The sequence below is a fragment of the Frankliniella occidentalis genome, unplaced genomic scaffold (genome assembly GCF_000697945.3).
Source record: "Frankliniella occidentalis isolate FOCC.00 unplaced genomic scaffold, Focc_3.1 Scaffold43, whole genome shotgun sequence".
Lineage (NCBI taxonomy): Eukaryota > Metazoa > Arthropoda > Insecta > Thysanoptera > Thripidae > Frankliniella > Frankliniella occidentalis.
The window spans coordinates 1,316,178-1,337,979 of record NW_026267173.1 but is presented as its reverse complement, the minus strand read 5'-3'; the positions used below and the strand labels follow the sequence as shown (position 1 = coordinate 1,337,979).

Genomic DNA, 21,802 nt, shown 5'->3' with positions numbered 1-21,802 from the left:
CCAACAACAAAGCGTTCGTTAATAAGCCTTCAACGGGAGCTCCAGCAGGGTCTGACCAAGTGTTGTGTGTTGTCTTCTCGCTCGCTCGCGCGTCTACAGGGAACGGTACAGATGTGTCTTGTTTATGCAGATGCTTTGCGCCACCACCTGTATAGCGAGCGGCTGATGGCGGCCGCATCTCAGAGTTTTGCTCCAATTTCTAGGTCATTGTACACAATTTTTCGACGATGCATCCGCACGATTTGCATTCCAGGCGGAGCTGGCCTTGAGGAGCACTTCACAACCCCTTTCGAGGCGCATCCGTTCGCGCGCGCCCAGTCACACTCCCACACACATGCACACACTCACACATGTACACTTTTTTCACTAGTGCTGGCGATGATTTAATCCGCGTACGTACCGTCAGGGGGAGCTGCATTGTGGGATGTCTAGTCGTGGACTGGGGTCGCGCAGCGCCTCTCCCACGGCTTAAGTACCTCGGCCGGAGCAGGGAAGGGAGGGGGGCCCGCCGGGGGCTCGCGGGGGGCGGCGCAAAGTGACGGGGGGCGGCGGGGAGCCATCCCCTCCACTGCTGCCGTCGGCACACTGGCCGTACCTGCACCTCGCCGAAGCCTGGAGGAACCGTTATCGCCTTATCTTATCGCAACATCGATGGCTCTTATCGACGATTGTCAACACCTTCGGATACATACCAATAAATTAAGCGGCTTTGAAATGTTAATTTTGACTTCTTGCTCATGTGGTGCACGGGTGCAGGTTATTTTTTTTCTGCAAACAAATACCCTCGGTCAGTGGGCGTTTTAAGGTTAGCAATTTATCTCTAATAATTGCTACACGAGGGGGTAAAAGTGGGTTCTGTCAGAGAAAAGAAAGAGGAAGAGAGAGAGAGGGAGTCGGGGAGACAGGGAGAGCTATCTCTCTTCGTGAAGAAAAGGCGCCCCCGCTACGGTCATAATGCACTGGGCGTCACGACCAGAGGGAGTCATTAGACCTATTCAGCCGGGCCGGCTGGACATGGCGAGCGCGTGCCAATGGGCAGTGGTGCTGTAGGGTGACCAGGTGGCCTCAGTGCCTGCCAAAGCAATGGCACTGGCCACTGGCCGCGGTGCCGCGCCGCCGCGGGCCGGACTAACCTAGGGAGGTGCATCGGCCGGAGGGAGGCGCTCCGCCGCTGTTGGCAGTGCCGACCGGTGTCCGGTGTCCCGCGGCCGCCCGGCAGGACCTGTCCCGCCCGCCCAGGACCTGCTGCTGGTCGCCCTACCGAAGGCCAAGGATAACGATCACGTGTCCAAGGTCCAGGGCGCAACGGCCGCGGCCGGGGGGGATCTGCAGGATGCCGGTGCAGCTTAAGCAGTCGTTTTTTATTTATTGGTTTTTCTTTGCCTTTTCGAGTCTCACTCTGTCTGGGAGTGTAGCGCCGAGAGACTGAGGCTGCCTCTGCTTTGTTTAGATCTGATTCCAGTAGTAACTAGTTTCTTCTTTCTTGTGTACTTATCCGTTTTTGAATAGGAAATATATTCATAAAATTAACTTAAAGGAAGGACATGTTCTTAACTGTCCCACCACTCTGCATACACTGTTATCTTTATGTGTTGCCGCCAAGGCGACGAGAACGTCACCAATTAAGGTGACACTGAGGGTGACAAATTTTATGTTCTCAATAGGACCCATCATGGCGGCATTATCTATTTCCATATGTATGGTCACATCTCGGTCTCGGCTGTCGCCAAAGATTGGCGACAAAACAGAGACTTTTCCTAAAAGAGAATGTCGCCTAGTATGGTCACTCATGTGTTGCCATAGAGATAACAGTGTGTAATCATGGTAGTGAAAGCACAATAAAAATGTACTACCAATTTAAGGCGTATGTGCGTTTCTTAACCGCTAATTGCACATTTACTAGCCAGGTAAGGTAAGGTTAATAATGACACAAATAAGACCGACATAAAAAAACAGCATGTGATGCAAATTTGTTGCCACTCAAGATTCAAAATTGCACTTTTTCAAATGTGCAAACAGATGCATGCTTGCAGTGGACAAAATTGTTGCTTGACATTTAGAGTGTAGTCAGTGTAAAGCGCCAGGCGGACAGGATAGTCCGGTGGGCGCGGCACCGCGTATAATTATCGACTGCTCCTGTTCAGGAAACCATTATGATTCGGCTCGTGGAAACACGATCGAGGCCTAAAACAGGCGCCGCTTGCGGCGTGTATGTCTGTTCCACTACTGGTAAAGGTGAGGACTTTGCGGAGGGGTGGCCAGGCCAGGCTGTTCGTCAATGTACATGAGGCGGGCGCACGCTGTGTGCAGTTAACCACGCCGCGTAAACATGTGCATATTGCGCCCCGTGAAACTGGTGCCAGCGGGGCGTGGCGAGACAGGGCGTGGTTCCCACTCCATTTTGCGGCAGTAAAGCTCCTTCCTCGTTTCGGGAGCTTGTCATCATGGGGGCTCCGATGCCAACAACAAAGCGTTCGTTAATAAGCCTTCAACGGGAGCTCCAGCAGGGTCTGACCAAGTGTTGTGTGTTGTCTTCTCGCTCGCTCGCGCGTCTGCAGGGAACGGTACAGATGTGTCTTGTTTATGCAGATGCTTTGCGCCACCACCTGTATAGCGAGCGGCTGATGGTGGCCGCATGGAGATGAGACGAGTTGATCTCCACCCCCACCCCCACCCCGCCGTGCGGACCCAACCCCATTGGGCCGTGGCCATTGCGTGCTCGACGAGGTGCGAACGGTTGGAGCAGGACTTTCAGCGGCGTAGCGACCCCCCTAGCACCCCCTCCCCGTTGGTTGTTGCTGTTGATGATGATGTTTTGTGGGTAGGAGTGGTATTTTGGGACGATACGATACATTTCCTACACCAGGAAAAAAGGTTGCATTTATTCAATTCCTCCAACTCCTAAAACGACACAAGTGCTCCAGTGAGAAGCTCGCGTGAAGAAGTACATTCCCCACTTTAAGAAAACTAGAAAATCACACACCCCCATGTGTGTGACATTCACACACTTAGATTCGCCCTGTAAGGCGCAAGTGGGCCCGCGCGGCAGGAAGTGTGGAGCAACACCGCCGCGCGGTGTTCGTATCCTTTCCTTTCTTTTTTATCCCCCTCCTCCCCCGCTGCGCGCGATCGAGAGTGATGGAGCCGTTTGGGCGTTGGCCACGCGTGGGCGGGCCGTGGGGCTGCGGGCCGGGCGGGGCGCTCGCGCCACGCGACACATGAGCAGCGCCTCGCAAGCGCACAGCGCCTCGCACGCGACGCGCTCCTCGCGTAACCCTTCAGTTCGCATGTCGTCCGTCGTGCGGAGCCCCAGCGCGGAGCCTCGTCGTGCGACGTGGTTTGGACTGTCTGTCACTTCCTTGGCTCGGAGGCCCGGAAGGGGGGAAATAGAGAGTAACCTCTTCGGAAAGCGCACTGTTAAAACAAATTTGTTCGAGAAAAAATGATTTCTTCTTTGTGACGGGGGGTTTGTGAGCTTGCGAAGCAAATACTTCGTGTAATACAGCATGCAAATGCCATTTAGCTTTGAAACAGTTTTTTTTTTGAAACGCATTTTTAAAACAGTTTGTTTAGCGGACGGATATGTGTCAAGTGTCAATGACTTACTGGCGTCAATTAACAAAACTTTGTGTTTTCAGAATTTGGTTCAGAACATGAGACTGGAAAACGAAGTGACTGGAGGAAAGGATCATTCAGAATCCTCCGTCATTTGCCGTTTCCAACTTGCCAGGTTGAGCCTCTTCAATCTCTCATCATAGCGCCTGGTAGATAGGCAACACCATGTTTCGTGCAGTGCACCCGTGTACGGCAGGTGGCCTATCCTGAGTCTCTCAGGCGCCAAGGTCCCGCTCTTTGCCCGAATTAATTTGAGAAAAGCAGATGTACTTAAGGCGATTCTTCACTGAAATGGTATCAGAAACTTAAAATGGCCAGGTTTTTTGTTTTTATAATATTTTAAATTTATTCTTTTGGCTGGGACACTAGCGGGAATGGACCATCATCCCGGGCAGGGCAGCGCGCTCCAGCAAGGCGCCAGGCGCTTGCATTTTCATTTGTCTGAGAAATATCGCTACGCTGCCATCTCCGCGCCGCGGCGGCCGCTGCAGCTTGCAGCTACCTAGACTTGGAGCCGGGGACCCGCGCGAGTTGTGTGCGACCGGGGTGGGCGGGGTCAAGTTCACCGAGGGAGCGGAGCTGGTCGCCGAGCAGGAGGGGCTCGAACTCGGACAGCATGTACTGTGCGGCTAGTTAATGCTCTCATTTTTTCTCTATGCCAATTCATTCTCTGCTTTCCCCTCTTTTTCTTTTTAAAGGGATCGACAGATTTGTCTCGTGAATAGTTTTTGAAATCGTCCCCCGCGCACGACAGGTTTCTTATCCATCGGTAGAGCTCGAATAAACCTGATTTTGGACACGTCGGGCAGGCCCTCGGTGCGTGGCCTGCTGGTATGGGCACTCATGTTGGCAACCAGAGCACTGGGCCCCTCGCTTGGCCTGGCTGGCTGCTCGCCAGTCTCTCTCTCTCTCTCTCTCTCTCTCTCTCTCTCTCTCTCTCTCTCTCGACCACGCCCGTTCGCCAGGATGGCCTTGCCTGGTACGTCATCACTTTTGCTCTCGTTCTGCAGAACATTCCCCCGGCGGCCGCCGGCCGCACGCGTGAGTGTGCGTGGACTCATCGGCCAAGCTTATTGGCAGAAACACTGCGCCTTCCTGCACACAACATACCAATCACCTAAAAAACATGAGAGTAAAAAGAAAAGGCCAGTTTTGCCGCTTGTTTCTTCCACTTAACCCAGCTGCTGCGAAGCCTCGCGGTGAGCCACCGGCAGCGCCCTTTACGAGTGCGTTGTTGACGTTACGGCTATACTTCCTCGCTCGGCGCGGTGTCCGGTACCGCCCCATCGTCACGTCGGGGGTCGGTCTGGAGCTCTGCGGTCACTGCTTGGATAGCGGGGCGCCATGGGCGGGGATAGGAAGGTGGAGAGATGGAAAGAGAGAGATATATTGTGTTTGTGACGTCATGGCCGCCGTCTAAGCGCGCCCACGATAGCCATCACGGGCCCGCGCTGCCGTTACGGTAGCGCCCCCCTCGGAGCGCGCCGCTGCTACACCGGCCCGGGGAGCCGAATGGGTGGCCTGCCTCCACGGCGTAGCTGGGCCCGCCGCCGTTGGAAGGGTTTCGTCGCGCGCAGTCTGCCACCCTAAAAAAAAAACTCCCCGTTACTGGTCTGTTTTTTCTGAACTATTTATTATCAATGTACTCATCCGTATTGCGTTCTCATAGCAGTCTTTTTTAACTAAATGGGGCAAAATAAGGGTTGGATCATTTTGGCTGTAAATTTCAGAACCACGTGAACATGCTGTTTTCTGTGTGTGGATGCGATCAATTTGTTTCAAGGATAAAATAAACGTGGTTCTCTTTCGGTCAGGCCTTGGGTTGGGTGAGGCTGGCGGATCTGTCTCTCTAGCCTGTTTTATGTTTATTTTGGTGCCGTTCCGTTTCCCGGAACCGTATCATCGTCGTACGCGTGCGTGTGAATCGAATTATAATGGCTCACAACTGGCCGAAGCCGATGATTTCGCTGTCCGCGCGCTGCCGGTCGGATGAAGTCATATTGCAGGAAGTAGTGGGCCGGTTGTGACGGTCCCCGCCAGACGCGACCACACCCCACCTTGAACCCCACACATCACTGGGGGTGCTTGCAGCGCTCGCTGCACCTGTCTGTCCTGTTCCGCAGTGCGCGAGCGCCGCCGCCCCGCCCCGTGCGAGGTGCAACATGGGAAGGGAATGTCTATCGCCTCCGCGCCGCCCCGCGCGGCCAGCGCGAGAGTGCGGAGGCAAAAGTTCGATGACAGGAAACGCGTGCTTGTCTCTTTGCGCTTGGGACATAACTGTCCGTACGCCTATGAGGCTCCGGCGTATTTATTTGACGGCTCGCGCGCGCACTCGAACGCGTCGCCGCGAGCAGCTCGGCTGTCCCTTTATGCCTGATCAGCCCGGTGTTGCATTCCACTCTGCGGCCGCTGCAGCAGCAGGATGCATGAGAGCAACGCGCCCGCGGGGAGTGGCGCGCCGCCGCCGCTGCTGCAGCGCCGCCCTCGTGTTGTTGCAAAACGGCCGCAATATGGGATGGCTTATATTACGCATAAGGCCCGAGCGCCGTCGCCCGTGACTTTGCGTGAGCCACTTCACTAGGAGGGACAGTAGTAGTTGTTGTTGTCGCCTCGCATGTGGGGGGCGACGACCTCGGCTTGTCCCTTGGGTCATGGCGGTCGTGCGATTATGAGAATTCCGAAATTGCAACCAAAAATTTATTTCAAGAACAGAGAAGACGCGTTCGCAACGTGGTGGGTGGTGGGTGGGGAAGGAAAGCAAAGGGTCCATTCCGCATCCAAGAAATATATCACATATTATCTAGTGCGTTTTTTACTTCAGTTTTTTCTTTGCAAACTTTGATACGTGCAATACCAAACGATAAAACCCAATGAGTGTACAGGTGTCCGTAGCCGATGGGCCTCACCCGACCACGCCTAGTATTACTTAACGCTTGGTTCGAAAGGAAAAGTAACGCTGAGCCGTGTTAATGGAAAGTAAAGAAGTGTGAGTGAGTCGATGACAGTTTGGAGCACCACCACGGGGGCCTGTTCGGCCTCGGCCAGCCCTGTAATCATCTCCGTCGTCTCGTTATTTGTTTTGTCTTTTTTTCGCGCTTTACGGCCGCCTTGCCTGACGCTTAGGCAGCTCTAAAGCTGCTAAAGTGAAGCTTAAGCGTCCCGCGGCGTGCCGAATAACAGCAATAATAAGACGAAAGATAATCAAAGCGGTAGCGGCAGAGGAGTGCGCAAGGCCAGCTGGACTGCCGTCGTTGCTCTCTTTGTCCACCCCGCCCCACCCCGCTACCGCCCCGCCGCGCGCGCGTTTAAAAAGACAGATCTTGCGCTCTCTCTCTCTCTCTCTCTCTCTCTCTCTCTCTCTCTCTCTCTCTCTCTCTCTGTCTGTCTGTCTGGGGTCCGTCGTGGGTGCGACGGAGATAGACCGCCCGCTGCAGAGAGGGTCGGCAGGTTAATGGGGTGGGGGGAGGGATGCCTATGGTCGTCGTCCCCTCCCGCCGACTTGCACCTCGCGCGCATTCCCGAGCCAATGTCCTTTGGGTATCAAGATCTCTCTGCACTGCAAGGCCAGGTCGTGGGTCGAGTTCTGTACTAAGAAATTTCCCTGCAACTCCATCGATCCTGCCCTGCGGTCATTATTCCGGAGTTGCCCGGTGTTGTACGAATGTTTGATTACTTTGGCCGAGGTAGACGGAGGCGAGGCTGTGACTTTCGCCTGGATCGTTTTCGTATACGGAATTCGCAGCACGTAGTGCATCCCCTGTCATACGTTACATTCTTAGCGCCAAGGTCTCAAGGATTACCACGTGCACTCTTGGAGAGTGCAACATTGTCTCGAATCTTGGGTTAATGGGCGCTGACTCGGATTGACTCCGGTTACTTTTTATCCCCCGTAGGCATGGAGAGACGAGTTGTGCCACAATCCCCGTACTTGTTTTTAGTTGTACTGTACCGCTTGCAGGGTGTTGGCGGGTTGCCTCCTTCTTCCGGACCATGGTGAGTGACATCGACAAGCAAACCGTTCCGCACACCTCTGTGTATGCGACACAATATAACCTTACAAAAACCCAGGGCCTCTGGAGGATTCTTTTTTAAGAAAAGAAGGTTTTTACTTGTATATGTTAATGTGGTAGTTTGTGGCCAGTTTTAAAAATTAACTAATTTCAAAACAACACCTCTTTTATTTTTTCACAATCGTGTTCAGGGTAGTCTTGATAGTCAACAAGCCGTTGGCTCACTGCTATCATTAGTACACGAGGGGTACGAATGGTAACATTCTATGGCATGAGGAACGGCTATTTATAGCAGAATCAGTCTAACCTGACTAGCGCATTCGCTGCTGTCCAAATAAAAAGCATGCATCTTTGTTTTTTAATAATACATCAGTTGTCTCTCTTCCTTTTCCGCGCGTTTCCGCGCGACATGACTTACCTCGACGTGATTAGCATCAGCTCTTTACTCTTCAACACAACACTGCATCCCAATTCTCGTTTATCAGATATGAGACGTCCCCCCTTGAGCATTGGAGCTTACAACCTAACCATCTTAAACGCAAATTTGTACAAGAGAAGGCGCGGTGTCTCTATGCGGACTTCAGCCGTTGTACTGCACCGAGTACGACCCGGTCCTGATGTCTATGTTCCTGGCCGGGTGTCCGTAGAACTGGTTCGGATCGACCTGGTAAGGCGCAGGGTTGTAGTAGGGCGCGGGGTTGTAGGCGGGCGCGGGGTTGTAGGCGGGTGCGGGGTTGTAGGCCGGCGCGGGATTGTAGGCGGGCGCGGGCGGGTTGTAGGCGGGCGCCGGTCTGTAGGCAGGTTGCTGCGAGAAGTGCTGCTGCACGTGGCTCGGCGTCCTGGCTTGGTACGCAGGCGACGTGTACTGGTGCTGGATGGGTGCGGGCCGGGGCGCGGGCCGGGACGGGGGCGGCAGGGACAAGCCTGGCCCGCCGGCGAGTCCGGGGCGGCCGCCATTCGCGGTCTCCTTGAGGTAGATGCTGGGGTCCTCGCGGTACTGGCCGTCGTCGTAGTCGGTGCTGCCCAGGTCGTTGTTGACGAGTGTGGGCGGCGGGACGTTGATGCCTGGCCCTGCCACCTCGAATCCGCGCTTGCCGCCGCCGTATTCCACCTGCGTGGGCGAGAGGATAAGCTTTGTGTGAGAAAAACGACCACCATACCAGATCTTATCTGTACCGCGACTCTGACTCAGACTCACCTCCCTGATGCTGCCCGAATCGTCGACGTAGCCGTACTTGCCCTGCACCTCGCCGTTCGCTAACTTGGTTTCGATCTTGAAGGAGCCGTCGGCGCCCTCGTAGCCGTAGCTGTAGGAGCCGTCCTCGTTGTGTCTGTTGATCTGCTTGAGGATGGGCACGGGCGTGGTCGTCTGCTGGTTGTACTGCGCGCTGGTCACCGCCAGGCAGGCCGCGAGCAGACCGAGGAGGGTCTGCAGACACGAAAAGAGAAAAACACGTATATGTCTAGCAAAATACTCGCGGTTTTGTTGCTCCACTGCATTTCACAATTGTGCTCGCCTGAAGGATATCCTCGTCGAGCTTTGAAAAAAATATCTTCAATGTCATGTTTTTACTGGGTGTGCGGTTGGTTTTGTTTTTGTTGCTGCCGTTGTGTTATCGCATCGCGTAACGCGTATGGCACGGAGGCAGTCGACCGGCCCAATCGGAAAGCAAAGCTACACACATCACCTCCCGCTGCTCAACCTCGCAAGCGTCCCACACCCCAACCCCTCGCTCGGTGATATGACATCATTACGCTACTTGTGCATAGTGCAGTAGTGCCGGTTGTGCAGCCCCCCCCCCTCCCCCACTCACAGCGTGTTCCAAATCGTTGCCGAACGCTTCCTGAATCAGTGCGAGCGCCAAAAGTCCAAAACACACAGGCGAACACACACACACACACACACGGACAGGTGCGTGGTGGTGGCCGACTGGCCGATCGTTCGGCGCCACACCCTGCTCCTGTTGCCTGGCTGGAACTGGGCATTCCCTCGGGTCTTGCAGCGCGGCAATAACAAACCTCTCCGTCCACGACTGGCTCGCTCACCCAGGCGTGCAGCCACGCAGTGGTGAGCGGGGAGGGGGCGCCGAACTGTGTGTAGTATCGAGATGCACGTGAGGACTCCGTGAGGGAGGCACGCGAGTCATATGTTGTTGGTCTCGTTGTCACCGCCGCGTCGCCCCTATGGCGCCGTGCAACGCTACTGGGGCATTGCATGGCGCGGTGGGGCGGGCCGGGGCGGGGCACTGTAAGGTGGAGTAAGCAGCAGTACATCGACGTGGCTGCAGCGAGCGATGAATCAAGCGACGCGACCGTTAGTGATGTCGTGGCACGGCGGCGGTCGCCGGCCGCCGCGGTGGCTGCTGTTTGCTGTCGTTCGTTTAACTATTTTTAATTACATGGCAGTAGTATGTCGGCCGCGGTCTTTGCTCTCTGAAAGAGCCGGGAGTGCAACAGAAAATGACAGTACTTTGGCGTGATACAATTAATTTCGTTAATTTTGCACGTAATGTAAAGATACCATTTAGTAATTCAAAAAGTGGATGGGAAAAGTACGTTTATACAGGAGATTCGCGATAAAGTTAACATTCTATAGAATGCTCTTCCTCATGTAAACAATATTCGAAAAGCGATGTACCACCATTCTCGGTGGTGATGATATCCTGGTAAAATAAGTGTCCTTTTCGAATTCGAATTGTAAGCAGGCCTTTTTTCTAGAAGCCAAAAAATCGGAAACCCATCTCTCTTTAACAGAGATTGTTAACCCATTGAGTACGCCCCCGATATTTAAATCAATCTCTAACAAAATAGCGCGATTTTGTGGACGCTTGGCCCCTCGATTGGCAGCACTGGTCGCAGCGCTGCACCGGCATGCGGTCCGGCGAGTCTTACGTCGCGGCCAGGGGCGTGATCCTGGCGCCCTGGGCCTCCCCACTCCACCCAACCACGCCCCGCCCCGCCGCCACGACGGCTCAGTTTAGCGTCCACGGGCGTGTGCATCTCCCGCCCCGGCCAGCCGCTCGGCCGGCACGAAGTTCACTGCACCGTGACCTCAGACACCTGCCTGGCGAGCCGATCGCGGCCGATCGTGGTGCCGCGCTGAGGCACGACCGACCGACTGTCCCCCCGGTCGTAAAAAGGGAAGGTAAATGGATGGCGGGGCGTGGCGGGCTGGGGTGGAGGTGGGACGATCGTGGTCGGTGACGGTCCTGGCTCACCAAGCAGCCGCCAGCTGCCCCTCCGCTCCAGCACGCCCTGCCGACCCTTCAGCCGATGCTAATGAACTCTCAGACACACGTTGCAGTAACGCCTGCGCTCCTCCCTGGAGCTGGAGCGAGCCCGGCGCGACCGTACAAGTAGGCGACCTCGCATTGTTGGTGTATTCCCTCTCGTTTTTATTATGATTGTTTTCTTTCTTTTTGCATGGAAAGAGCAGACGCATCGTTTGGCTGCCCGGCCGCCCCGCGTGCCGAGCAGTGGGTGAACGCGCTCTGTACTGCTGCACCTCATTACCGAACACACATTGCCGGCGAAAAATCGGCCAAAACAACACAAGGTTGTATTGCATCGCGTGATGAGGAAGCCATCCGCGAAAAGTCTGCATCGCGTCGGAAGTAAAGCGCGCTCCTTGTTGATCATCGGCTCCGCCCGCCGATGGTCCAGTTTTGGCGAGACGAGTTCGCGAGGCGCGTCCCAAGGTCTGACGCCGGGTCGGCCGTGTGGGGGACCAGATGACCCGCATGCTGCTGTTGCTGTGGGAGACGCAATCATCCCGATGATAGCTTCCTGCTGCCCGCTATATATACGAGGTCGAAAGCAAAGCCGTTTTGCATACGGCAGTGTTGTTATGATTGTCATAGTACGATACGACATCCGTCAGGCTGTCGGTTGAGATGTAGGAGACCGGGCAGGCGGTCTGCACAGTGCACCGCGCCCCGCCGAGCGCCCCGCACACCGACGCACCTTTTGGCGCAGTGCGAATAGCGTAGGGTAACGCGGTACACAGCCCGGGACACGCCTATAATCGGCCGCGCCCCTCTCCCTGCCCCCTCTCTCTTTCGCCCCCTCATCTCCCTCTCCCCCTCTCTCTCACTCCCTCTCTATTTCTCTCTGTCTCTATCTCTCTCTCGCTCCAACCTTCGTACGCGGGCGGTGCTACCTCTCTCACTCCCTCTCTATTTCTCTCTGTCTCTATCTCTCTCTCGCTCCAACCTTCGTACGCGGGCGGTGCTAAGAAGTGCTGTAGAACGGCGTGTGTCCGCATTCCGTCCAGTCTGAATCGAGCTTGACCGATGATTCTCCTCCCCCCCTCCCCTTTCCCTCGCTTCGAAGTTGGGCACCTCGTTACCGGGAGGCAGGTGCCGCCACCTCGCCGTCCAACTCTGCCAAATCATTCGGGTGGCGGCTGCAATCTCTACACACTAACTGGTGCCACACCGTCTCTCTGCTGCCCTTCCGCGCCGCGCGCCACCAAGATAGAGGGATTGCCCCATAGCGTCCATGGCGCCGCATTATGGAATTATTATGGTGGACTGCATGCGGCCGTAATTATCTTGTACTGCCGGGTGGTCCCTCCCCCCTCAACCCGGTTGCGAGCTGGGAATAAAATCAGGATTTAGTTCCCTCATTAGAGCGTAGAAGATTTTTTTCGTGTCGCCTCTTGTTTTTTTTTTTTGCAATGGCTTTTATGATTGATAGATTTTGCCATCGTTAATTTTTTTACGGGTCTGTTTCGAACTTTTTGTACTTGGCGTGCCGTTCCCGAAGCGGAATGTTTATTATTATTGGACAGCCATATCAGCGCCTGGCACATAGCAGCACTCTCCCCTTACCTGGTGGGACGGACGGGGCCTGACGGGGTGGGGCGTCGAGGGCGGGGCGGGGCATGGTTGTCAAAGCTCGCACGGGTGCCGGCGTACCCCATTTGCACCCGTTTTGGCGCGGCGTCGCGTTGCGTTTAGCTATGATGGAAGCCGCGGTGCCGGAGGAGGCCTGCCTACTAGACGGCAGCCGGCAGCTGCTCGGGGAGCGAGACCAGGCAAGGGACACGCAGTTTACGCAAATCGTTGCGCCACGAGCAACCCCGTCCCCCACCTTCCCCCACAGCAGAGCGCGACTCTGTTTTAGCCCTCCGCAGAGGGTTGCAGCCTGGCTCTCCGCTCTGGGGTCCGGGGTCCGCTTGTGCTAAGCCCTGCTCCTTTTACATGGAGATCTAGGTCGATGCTCTGGGCATGCTTCCTCCTCTAGGCGCTCGGCCATGTCCAGCCGGCCGGCGCGCCGCTGCCCACAGTGCTCGCGGTGTGGGGTCGCCCCGCCCGCCCCGCCCAACTACGCCACGCCCCAGCGCGGCCTTACATGCGTTGCATTGTGTCCTGTGGGCTTTGCAGCAAGGACGACGGATTCAGAGAGGGCGTCGTGCGATAACCCCGAGGGGACCACCCTCCTACCCCCCCCCCTCCTCATATCTCTCCATGCGCGCCTGGAGAGAGCAGCGCACCACATGAGCACGGGTTACACACGGCGGACACCAGAGAGCCTCTAATACGCAAGGGTCACACTGTTCACTTAGCAGTACAGAGGGCTCTCTCATGCACACGTTTGCCTGAGGAACAGTATTACGCCCCCTATTTTTAGGAGATGATTTTTTTTAACAAAACATGGGGACAATGGGACACTTACTTATGAAGTATCTTTTTATTTGCTTGCGCCGATTATTGCCACTGCACAAATACACAGACCTGCCTCAATTTGCTTTTCTCGGTGCTGCTGGAGACTTTTCTACTGGTCGTCAGCTCTGCTTGTCGGTCGCACCGGTTGAGTCGTATGTTTTGAACGGCGCGACCTGATCAGCAGCAAGTAGTAGTAAGTCACCGCGCCCTGCCTTGCCGCGGTCGCCAAGCGGCCGCACCGCCGCCACACGCTGCTGCTCGTTCGTTCCGATTTAATTGCTTCATCTGCAGCGCATTGACAGCCAGCAGAGCAGAGGCAGCAGCAAGCAGCAGGTGCTCGTTGAACCGGCTCTCCGCACCACAGCGCACATGTGGGAGGCATAAGGCACTCGTGCGTGCGTGTGTGTGTGTGTGTGTGTGTGCGTGTGTGTCAGTGTCACTGGTTGCGCCGGTCCTGGTCTATGGCGCGCTCGGTGGCGTCTGGCGCGGCACCTCGTCGGAATGACAAACAGCCCCACCGCACGCCACAGGGCCTCCTAACCACGGCGCGGCGCGGTGCGGCGGCCCGCGGGCTCAAAGGATCAGGGGGAGAAACGGGTCTTATCGAGGCGGCATCACTGCAACTTATTGCACCCCCTTCCTTCTGTAGGCACTGCTGCCACCGCGCCGCTCGGCTCCACTCTGCAAGACTTGTTGTTACTCCCACGAGGGAGCCGACTCCGCAAAAATTATTGGCATGCGACGAAATAACTTCTTTTTCGGCTCTCTGTTGGAGTATCTTCAAAACTACACTTCCAGGACAACCGGCCGAACGACTCCGGATAACCATGCATTCGCCCCCTCTGGAGTAAAATGAAATTACCCTTGAGTTACCGAAATCGCGCCTCCCGTACAGCCCCCTTCCCCTCGTCGATCATCTCCCACGGCCACAAACGGATTACCTTTCGGCTATACAGGATTGCCCAAGTCGATTCCGTCTCGCGTTCTCGGTATACTCCCATCGATTGTCTCGTCGATCTCCGTACCTCTCGCGCGCGCTGCCGTGCCCCAATTTCGGACGCGACCGACAACAACTAGCTTTGCGCTCCGCGCTCCGAGTTGGATTGGGCCGATTGGTGCCGAGAGGGAGATACACCGCACTATCACCACTACCATGACGCTCGCAGGCGAAACGGTCAGCAATACCGGCTGTGTGTGTGTGTGTGTGTGTGTGTGTGTGTGTGTGTGTGTGTGTGTGTCCAGCTCACCCACGCGCCTTGTCAGGCACGCGACACGGACACGGGTGCGTGTCGCCACCACGCGCCACACGTCGACCGACACGGGTGACCACAACACCGCGTTACCTGCGCCGCACTTCAAGCAGCCGCAGCCGAAACCACAATGCCAGTGAGAGAGAAAGAGAGAGAGACAAAGAACAAAGAGAGAAAGAGAGAGAGAAAGGGTGTCCAGGCTGCTGACGGAGAGCGAGATCAGCAGCGCCCAACTAGGCCCCAAAGGCGCGCGCCGTGTACGACTTCCTCATTCTTAATTAAGACGGTCGGATTGGCAGTGTCGGCACTCCTAATAGTGTTCAAACGGCACGCCAAGTGGAGCGAGTGCGGGCGCGCGCGCACCGCACAGCAGTTGCCTTTTTGGCAAGCACTGCGAAAGCGTTTGTCAAAACAAAAGAGATCCGGCACGAACGTGACGTGGGCGCATTATAGGACACTCAAGTGAAAATTGCTTGAAAATTAATGGTCGAGTACAATGCACCGTACATAACAGTCGCGAGCGCCATCTCACTCACGAATGGTCCAATGGTCCAGAAAGTACGTCGTTAAGAACCTGGAAAAGTGGAGCTGTTGCAAGCTCTCATACCGCCTGATGGATAGGCAACATCGTGCCTGCAGCACATGCGTGCGTTGGTGGGTGGCCTACCCTGACTTCCGCAGGCGCCGAGCTGCCGTGAATTAACCGAGCGATTATGAGACGATCCTTGATCAATAGAAGTGACTACAGCAAATGGCAGCATTCCTGTTTTCTCTAAAATCACACAAGCTACTGTGCTAAATTTTAACAATAACCAGAGCAAAAGTGCCAATTTGTTACTACCACATACAGCTATATTTTGGACCTGGAAAGGAACATTTGATTTATCCAGAAACTATAATTATCACTGACACTGAAACCCAATTGTGTAAATTTCATACACTACTAGATGCGTGAATTCCTATTCGCTCACTCGTATCGGTTGTTTCTGAGAGGACAGTTCGGTGTTGAGGGTTTGCGTACTCCATGGAGCAGGAGCTGTAAGCTGCCATGGCCCTTCAAGTAGTGGACGAATTGGAATTCCACGCGCCTACAAGTATGTGACTTCTAAACTAAACACTAGAGTTGGTAGTGTATCCATCACTTTACGAACTTTGTATAGTAATTCGTAGGCGATTTGTTATTCGTTGCAATGTTCCTGTAAATTTATAGGCATGCATCATTCAACCCAAACACTTACTATTATTCTGTCCATTATGTCGCTGTGGATGGCACGCCGGCTGCCCGCAAGATGGATGGAACTAGAGTGACGCGCGCGCGCGCCGCGGACTTCTTATATAGACTGGGACTCCGGTGCAGCGCGGAGCGGTGGGGAGCGGGGCGGCGAGGCAGGGTGGGGTGTGGCGGGGCCTAGTGGGGTGGCCAGCAGCTCTGGAGCACTCAGCGCCTGCTGAGCTGCTCAGAGTGAACTGCCCCCAGATTGTAAAAAAAAACAGCAACAGCAAAAAACAAAAAGAAATTCATTGTCTTTAAAATGGGAGTATCATCGTTATTCTTTTTAGAAACATTTCATCACTACTACGTTTTGTTTTTTTGCCAGCTCCTCAGTATACTGGAAATTTAAGCCCCGACATTTTCATTTCTAAGACAGCCATTTTTATCGCAGTGCGCTCCGTGCTAACGAGGGCGGCTCACGCGTATGATCGACACGCGGAAGAATGAGCCACGGACTTCCCTCTCTCGTCCGATCGAGCGCGCGAGCAGGAGAAGGCCCGCCGGATGGCAGCGGTGGGCGGGGTGGGTGGCTCGCGTGGCGGGTGTCGTCAGCCGTGCGAGTGGCCGTGCGCGCCCGCCGGCTAGGCAAGCCCGCCTGCCCGCTGCGCCAGACGGGGTGGCCTACCCAGTGGGGCGCTCATGGCTGACGCACAGCACGGCGGCGGGGGACCGGGGGGCGTCCAGCGTAGTGTCATCACCTCTTGGCCGCACCCCGAGACCGACTGACGCAACCGCGCGCAGCGAACTTTGGGCACCAACAGGCCGCCCGCTTTGGCCAGACTTGCTGTAATGGAGCCTACGCTGGGCGCTTGGTATTTTCTTCTTTTCCGCTCTATTACTTTTGTTTATTTTCAATCCTCACGGGGTATATCGTGTGCACGAACAGTAAAGTAAAACTCAAAGGGACCTTTCTTTTTGAAGTCACGGCAACAGATCGCCGGCGAAAGCAATTTTACTCGCAATTTTACTGATACTAATCAAACGCGTAAATTGTAATTTGAAATACAGTGTTAGAATCTTTTTCTGACGTGATTCCGCCCTCGGTTGCTTGAGGAGTATTTATGTGAAATCAAATATTCCCCCATATCCATTTGAACCTTTATCCTCTCTTTGTCCTCCAGATTTCACCTTTTTAAAATAATTTTGTAATAAACACTTCTTTAACGTACTGAGTGGCCATGCTGCATGCCGCACGTGACGCATTCCAGTTTACTATTGCATCGCTGGAGAAGGTTTTGGCACGTCTGGCTGGTCTGGGAGTATATCCGCGAGGTTGTGGAGTAGCGCCGCCTTTCCAGAGGCGGCGACCTGCACGCGCGGGGTATCTCTGCTGGGGCGACGCCGTCGGCGCCAGATCGCGACATGCCGGCAGATACAGCAAGGAGCCAGGAGGTGTCGTCAAAAAAAAGGGTGAGCAAGAAAAAAAGAAGGGACTGAGAGAGCTAACAGACTGAGCGTTGGGCGCGCAGTATTGTGCGCGTGCGAGGGAGACGAAAGAAGCAGCATCAGAGGATTTCGAGGTGATTCCCGTTCAATTTTCCACGTCATTAGGTGACGGTCCGAGCTGCCGCCTGGGTCATTCCCTCCGACCCCATAACCCTTTCCTCCACTCCGCTTCCTCCCCCCTCCCCCTTTTCCCACTCCGCGGCGCGGATGCGTCGGGCGCGTCCTGTTATTGCAGGTCGAGGTGCTACGGCTACGGGTCTCAATGCCATTTTGAGCGGTTGACAATAAGTGTTCGTTTTTTCGGCGCAGAAGCTCTGACAAAACGGAATATCTAAAGAATCCAATAACAGAAAAATATAGAAAGCTAGCAGCTTAGAGAAGTGGAAAGAGGGGGGGCTTGGGACGACGCCTCAAACTCACTCACCACTATCTAACTCACTCCATAAATCAATCAATATCTTAAAGTGCTGTCTGGTCTGGGGCGTCTACAGTCTAGACGGTCATGCTTCGTCAAGTTGCGTTCTTTATCATGGTAACGTAAACGAATTATTGACAATTCAGCCCCAATCATCGTAACCCCGCTCCGGAGTGGCGTCGAGAGTACGAATCGGCCACCACAATTCATTTCTGTTTACTTTCGTACTCTCATCTATTCTATTGCAACAGATATGCTTGCTTGTTCGATCAAATTTGAAAAGAGCTCTGTTCGGTTCGTTTGATACAAAATTTACTATGTTTGTGTTTCGTTTCTTTTTTAAAATCACATTCAAATTGGTTAACACTACCTTTGTACTGGATTTATCGTGTGCCATGTCGCGTCCCCTCTGACACATCCGGCATATATTTATGCTGAGAGTTGGTGTTTTAAGGTTCTGCCAATACGCCCAACAGTGGAAAAGCACTATTAACGCTTTATTGTGCTGTGTGCTGATTCGTTCGCACCCGTTCTGTTTGTGGTTCTGTGAAGAGGTGGTGCACGGTCCCTCGCCCGGGGCACAGCAGCTAGGGCGTCAGCGCCGCCGCCGCTGCTGCACACGGCGACTGCCGGTGCCGGACGGACCGGGGAGTCCCGGCGGGAGACAGAACGCAAATTGCGAAACTTTATGCCAGAGAGAATACAAATATGCAACAGACAAGAGCCCGCTGAATAAAACATGGGCCAGCCGGGGCCGCGCCGGCTCCACGTCAGTATTGACGATCCGGACGAATAAGGGGACGTAAGTCAACAACAGCCGGTGACAAAAGAGTGACCAAATAAACGCCCGTCGCTATGCTCTCCCCTCTCCTGGCCCCCTCCCCTTTCTCTCTCACATCGAGATTTTCTGAAAATATTTCGATATGACTGTACCAAGATCAGCAGCAGCGACTTTGTGAGAGGGAAAACTGCGACGAATCGTGTGCGGGCCCTGAGGTCCGGCGCCGAGGCAGGCCGGGGGTCCGGAGGTCCAGGGGGTCCCGCAGGACGCTCTGCTTCCTGTCTCGGTCCCGTCCGACGCCCCCTTGTTCACGGTCCCCTGACTCCGCCCCTGCGCGCACTCCCCCCCCCTCCTCCCCTTCCACCTCCTCCTCCTCCTCCTCTCACGGTCCCCTGACTCCGCCCCTGCGCGCACTCCCCCCCCCTCCTCCCTCTCTTTCTCTCTCTGTCGTCTCTTCCTCTAGCAGCGCGGGTCTCCTGGATATACGATACACATTTCGCTGCGACGAGCATTGAAAGGCTATGGCTCGATAGATTTATCGGGAGCGCAGTGGCCACCTGCCAAGCGACAAGAGGGAGAGAGAGAGAGAGAGAGAGAGAGAGAGAGAGAGAGAGAGAGAGAGAGAGAGAGGGAAAAGGAAGGGCTCTGCTACCCCCCGTTCCTCCTTCCCTATTCGAGGGGGAAAAAAGTGAACGGAACTGGAGCGCTACGCTGGCGCGCATTGCGCCTGCGATACATTGTGAAAATCAGTTGTCCAACGTGAAATAGTGTACGGCCGCTGCGGTCTGTTTGTTCCCGACCGGGCTGGGCCGGGCCGGGCGGGCTGCAGGGGCGCCATACAGAGTGCCCTCGGACCGGGCCGTGCGGCTCGGCCTGGCGTCCCGCCTAACAGGCGCCGACTCGAGCAGACGGAAATCTGAAATCTCTCGGCTGCCTGACGTTGCGGTGCCGCCGCCGCGACGCGGAGCAGCACATGACCATTGTCATGCCCGAATATTGCCTGTCTGTTGTGTCACCTCTTTGAATCCCAGCGGACCGGACGGACGCGCTCTCGCCCGGGGCGGGGCGAGGCAGCGGCCACCACTTCCAAAGTGTCAGCGGGAGAGGGGGGCGGACGGGGGAGCGCCAAACAAATCAAAGTGACCCTGGTCCATTGTGCCTGCCGCGCGCCGCGTCGCGTGCGAAACTTCCCCGCGCGGTCGGAGAGCAGCGGCGGCAGCGGGGGCAGGAGGAGGACGAGCTGGAGGATGTCTATGGAGATTTGTCGTGCCCCACCAGACAGCAGTGGACCCCCCTCGGACCGGGGCCCGCGGGCCCAGCTGGACGCGGTCCCGCCCCCCGCAGGGCTTTGGGCTGCGGCCAGTTCACAGCACCCGCTGCGGTTAAAGCCCGGAAGTTAAGACTGGCGTTCGTCGTCGGCGACTTCCCTGTCGCGATAATTCAAGATCAAATGAGCAAAATGAGGCGTGGGCGTGTGGCGTGTGGGCCTTTGACACCCCTGTGCGACCGCAAGCTGACCCCCCGTCGTGTACGTGGCGTGCATCCCCGCCGCCTGCACCTATAGTGCAATGGGGCCGGTCCAATATCGGGGCGTTATTTACCGCGCTGCGTGACACCAACAACAACTTGTATTATTATAGTGCTGTGATGTATTACCGAGGTATTGTGACTTGTTCGGGACTGAGGGTGGTGGGGTGGGGGACTTGGCGTGTGTATGAGGGAGAAGGGGGGGGGGGGGAGACTGTGCTCGGACCGGGCGGGGAGGGGGGGGGGGAGGGGGCACATATGGATGGAGCCGGCGGGGGTGCCTAAAGTTTCCCTCGCCGTGGCTCGGCGTGGCGTGCGCAACAACGCTCGCCCTATCACTGCGATCTGAGTTCGCAATCGCAGTGCAATCGCGGCGTGGAGGCGCACTTCGCTCGCGTGATCAATGTGTTCCGCCTCTTCATTCGGTTAGCGGAGGCGGGGCGGCTGCGGCCAAGAGCAAGGGGGTGGTTGTGATTGTTGTTCGATTCAGTTGCAGTGCCCTCGAAAACCCATACCTTGCAATAATTAGTTCAATCATCACGACTGAACCTCATTTTTTCGGCAGGAGTTCGTTTTGTTGTTTCCATGAAATGAAACTAAACATTACAACGATTACTTTCATTATCCTGATTCTGAAAAGGTCATAGTTACGCCGCGGGTGTCGTTTACCGCGCAAAATGCCGTGTGTGTGGTGTGTGTGTGTGTGGCTTTGGGCCAAAGTCCGAAAGGACGCTGCCCCCTGTCAGTGTGCGCTTGTCGTGTCGGGTTCAGCCGCCGCCAACCCCGCCGCTGCCGCTGCGTAGCAGCTTCCTCTTCCGTTTATAGACCCGTTATCAATTGTCTGGGCGACTGCAATGCGCCACTTGCCCGGCCGTGCCTCATGCCCATCCGATATAAATAATCAAAGCATCCCGATGGATGAGGGGGTGGGGACTGTCCCCCGGCGGGAGGAGGCAACGCTGCCGTTGACACTATGGCGTTTTTCTCCCAAATTGTTTTCCAACGGCTTGGATCGTTTCAATTAAACCGCCGGAAGAAATTGACTTTTTTTGCACCTATTTTGATCATGTTTGAATTTCACCCATAAATATTTTGGTGGAACCAGAACCTGTACAACTATGCCTCGTTTCGGTAGGGCTTCGTTCGCTCAGCCAGAAGCTGGAGCGAATCTCTTGTGGGAAAGGCAAATTAAAGGGTGAAGGGAGAGGAGGAAGGGAGGTGGGGGAGGGGGAGATTTAGATTTGGCTACTTGGTAACTCTTATCCTTTTGCGGAGAAGAGCGGGAGAAGTACCTGTTCGGAAGCGGCTCCGGCCACCACCGCTTGTGCTGCCTGTGCTGCTGTGGTGAGCCCCGGAGAGCCCCAGAGGCTTCGCTCACCCCAACAACCTCCGGGGAAATTAATTGAACCTGTTTTAGAGCACCCTGGGCGGCTGGTCCTCCCCCCTTACCCCCTCCATCTCTTCACGCTGCCCCCTTCCTGGTCCAGGAAACGAAACGCAACTTGTCTCATTCCCGCTTTTTTCTCGCCATTGTGTCGTACTTTTCCTCCCTAAATCGTTTTTTTTTTTTTGCTGTTTGATTTTGACAGATTTGAGTGATGAGTCGAGAGTGGAATGCATCGGACCGCCACCGCTGCAGCTGCTATCGGAACTACCCCAGCTCAGCGACGCGGTCGCCGGCCAACTTCAGCACTTCCGCAAACACGCAAGGCAAAGTACACTGCAGAGCAGCGGCCCCCGTTTCGTTCATTCCCCGTCGGCCGCCGCTTTCTAAAGCAAAACAGGTGAGGAGGGGGAGGGAAAGGACGAGGGAGGG

The 21,802-nt window shown here is 55.4% G+C and overlaps 2 protein-coding genes and 1 long non-coding RNA gene across 5 annotated transcripts in view; 1 reads left to right on the top strand and 2 right to left on the bottom strand.

Annotated features, from left to right (window-relative positions):
* LOC113218418 (uncharacterized) overlaps nucleotides 1-441 on the bottom strand; it is a 16,737-nt gene extending 16,296 nt beyond the window's left edge. The window contains exon 1 of the mRNA XM_026438767.2: nucleotides 401-441. Coding sequence (XP_026294552.2) covers nucleotides 401-418 — 18 coding nt within the window. The 5' untranslated portion in view covers nucleotides 419-441. The remainder of the gene's footprint in view (nucleotides 1-400) is intronic.
* Nucleotides 1-21,802, top strand: part of LOC127749289 (uncharacterized) — a 174,174-nt gene that overhangs the window by 77,640 nt on the left and 74,732 nt on the right. For all 3 annotated transcript variants that reach the window (XR_008011057.1, XR_008011056.1, XR_008011058.1), the window contains exon 3: nucleotides 21,576-21,770. This is a non-coding gene — a long non-coding RNA (uncharacterized LOC127749289). The remainder of the gene's footprint in view (nucleotides 1-21,575; nucleotides 21,771-21,802) is intronic.
* LOC113218435 (uncharacterized) lies at nucleotides 7,774-15,886 on the bottom strand. The gene is made up of 3 exons (XM_026438793.2): nucleotides 15,783-15,886; nucleotides 8,824-9,054; nucleotides 7,774-8,736 (listed from the first exon to the last, which is right to left on the bottom strand). Exons 1-3 carry the CDS (start codon nucleotides 15,795-15,797, stop codon nucleotides 8,206-8,208), a joined length of 777 nt encoding a protein of 258 aa, XP_026294578.1. The 5' UTR covers nucleotides 15,798-15,886; the 3' UTR covers nucleotides 7,774-8,205.

Excerpts from the sequence above, each read along its gene's own strand:
- LOC113218435 (XM_026438793.2), bottom strand. Across the intron at positions 8,737-8,823 it reads ATTCGGGCAGCATCAGGGAG|GTGGAATACGGCGGCGGCAA; the intron begins GTGAGTCTGAGT and ends TCGCCCACGCAG.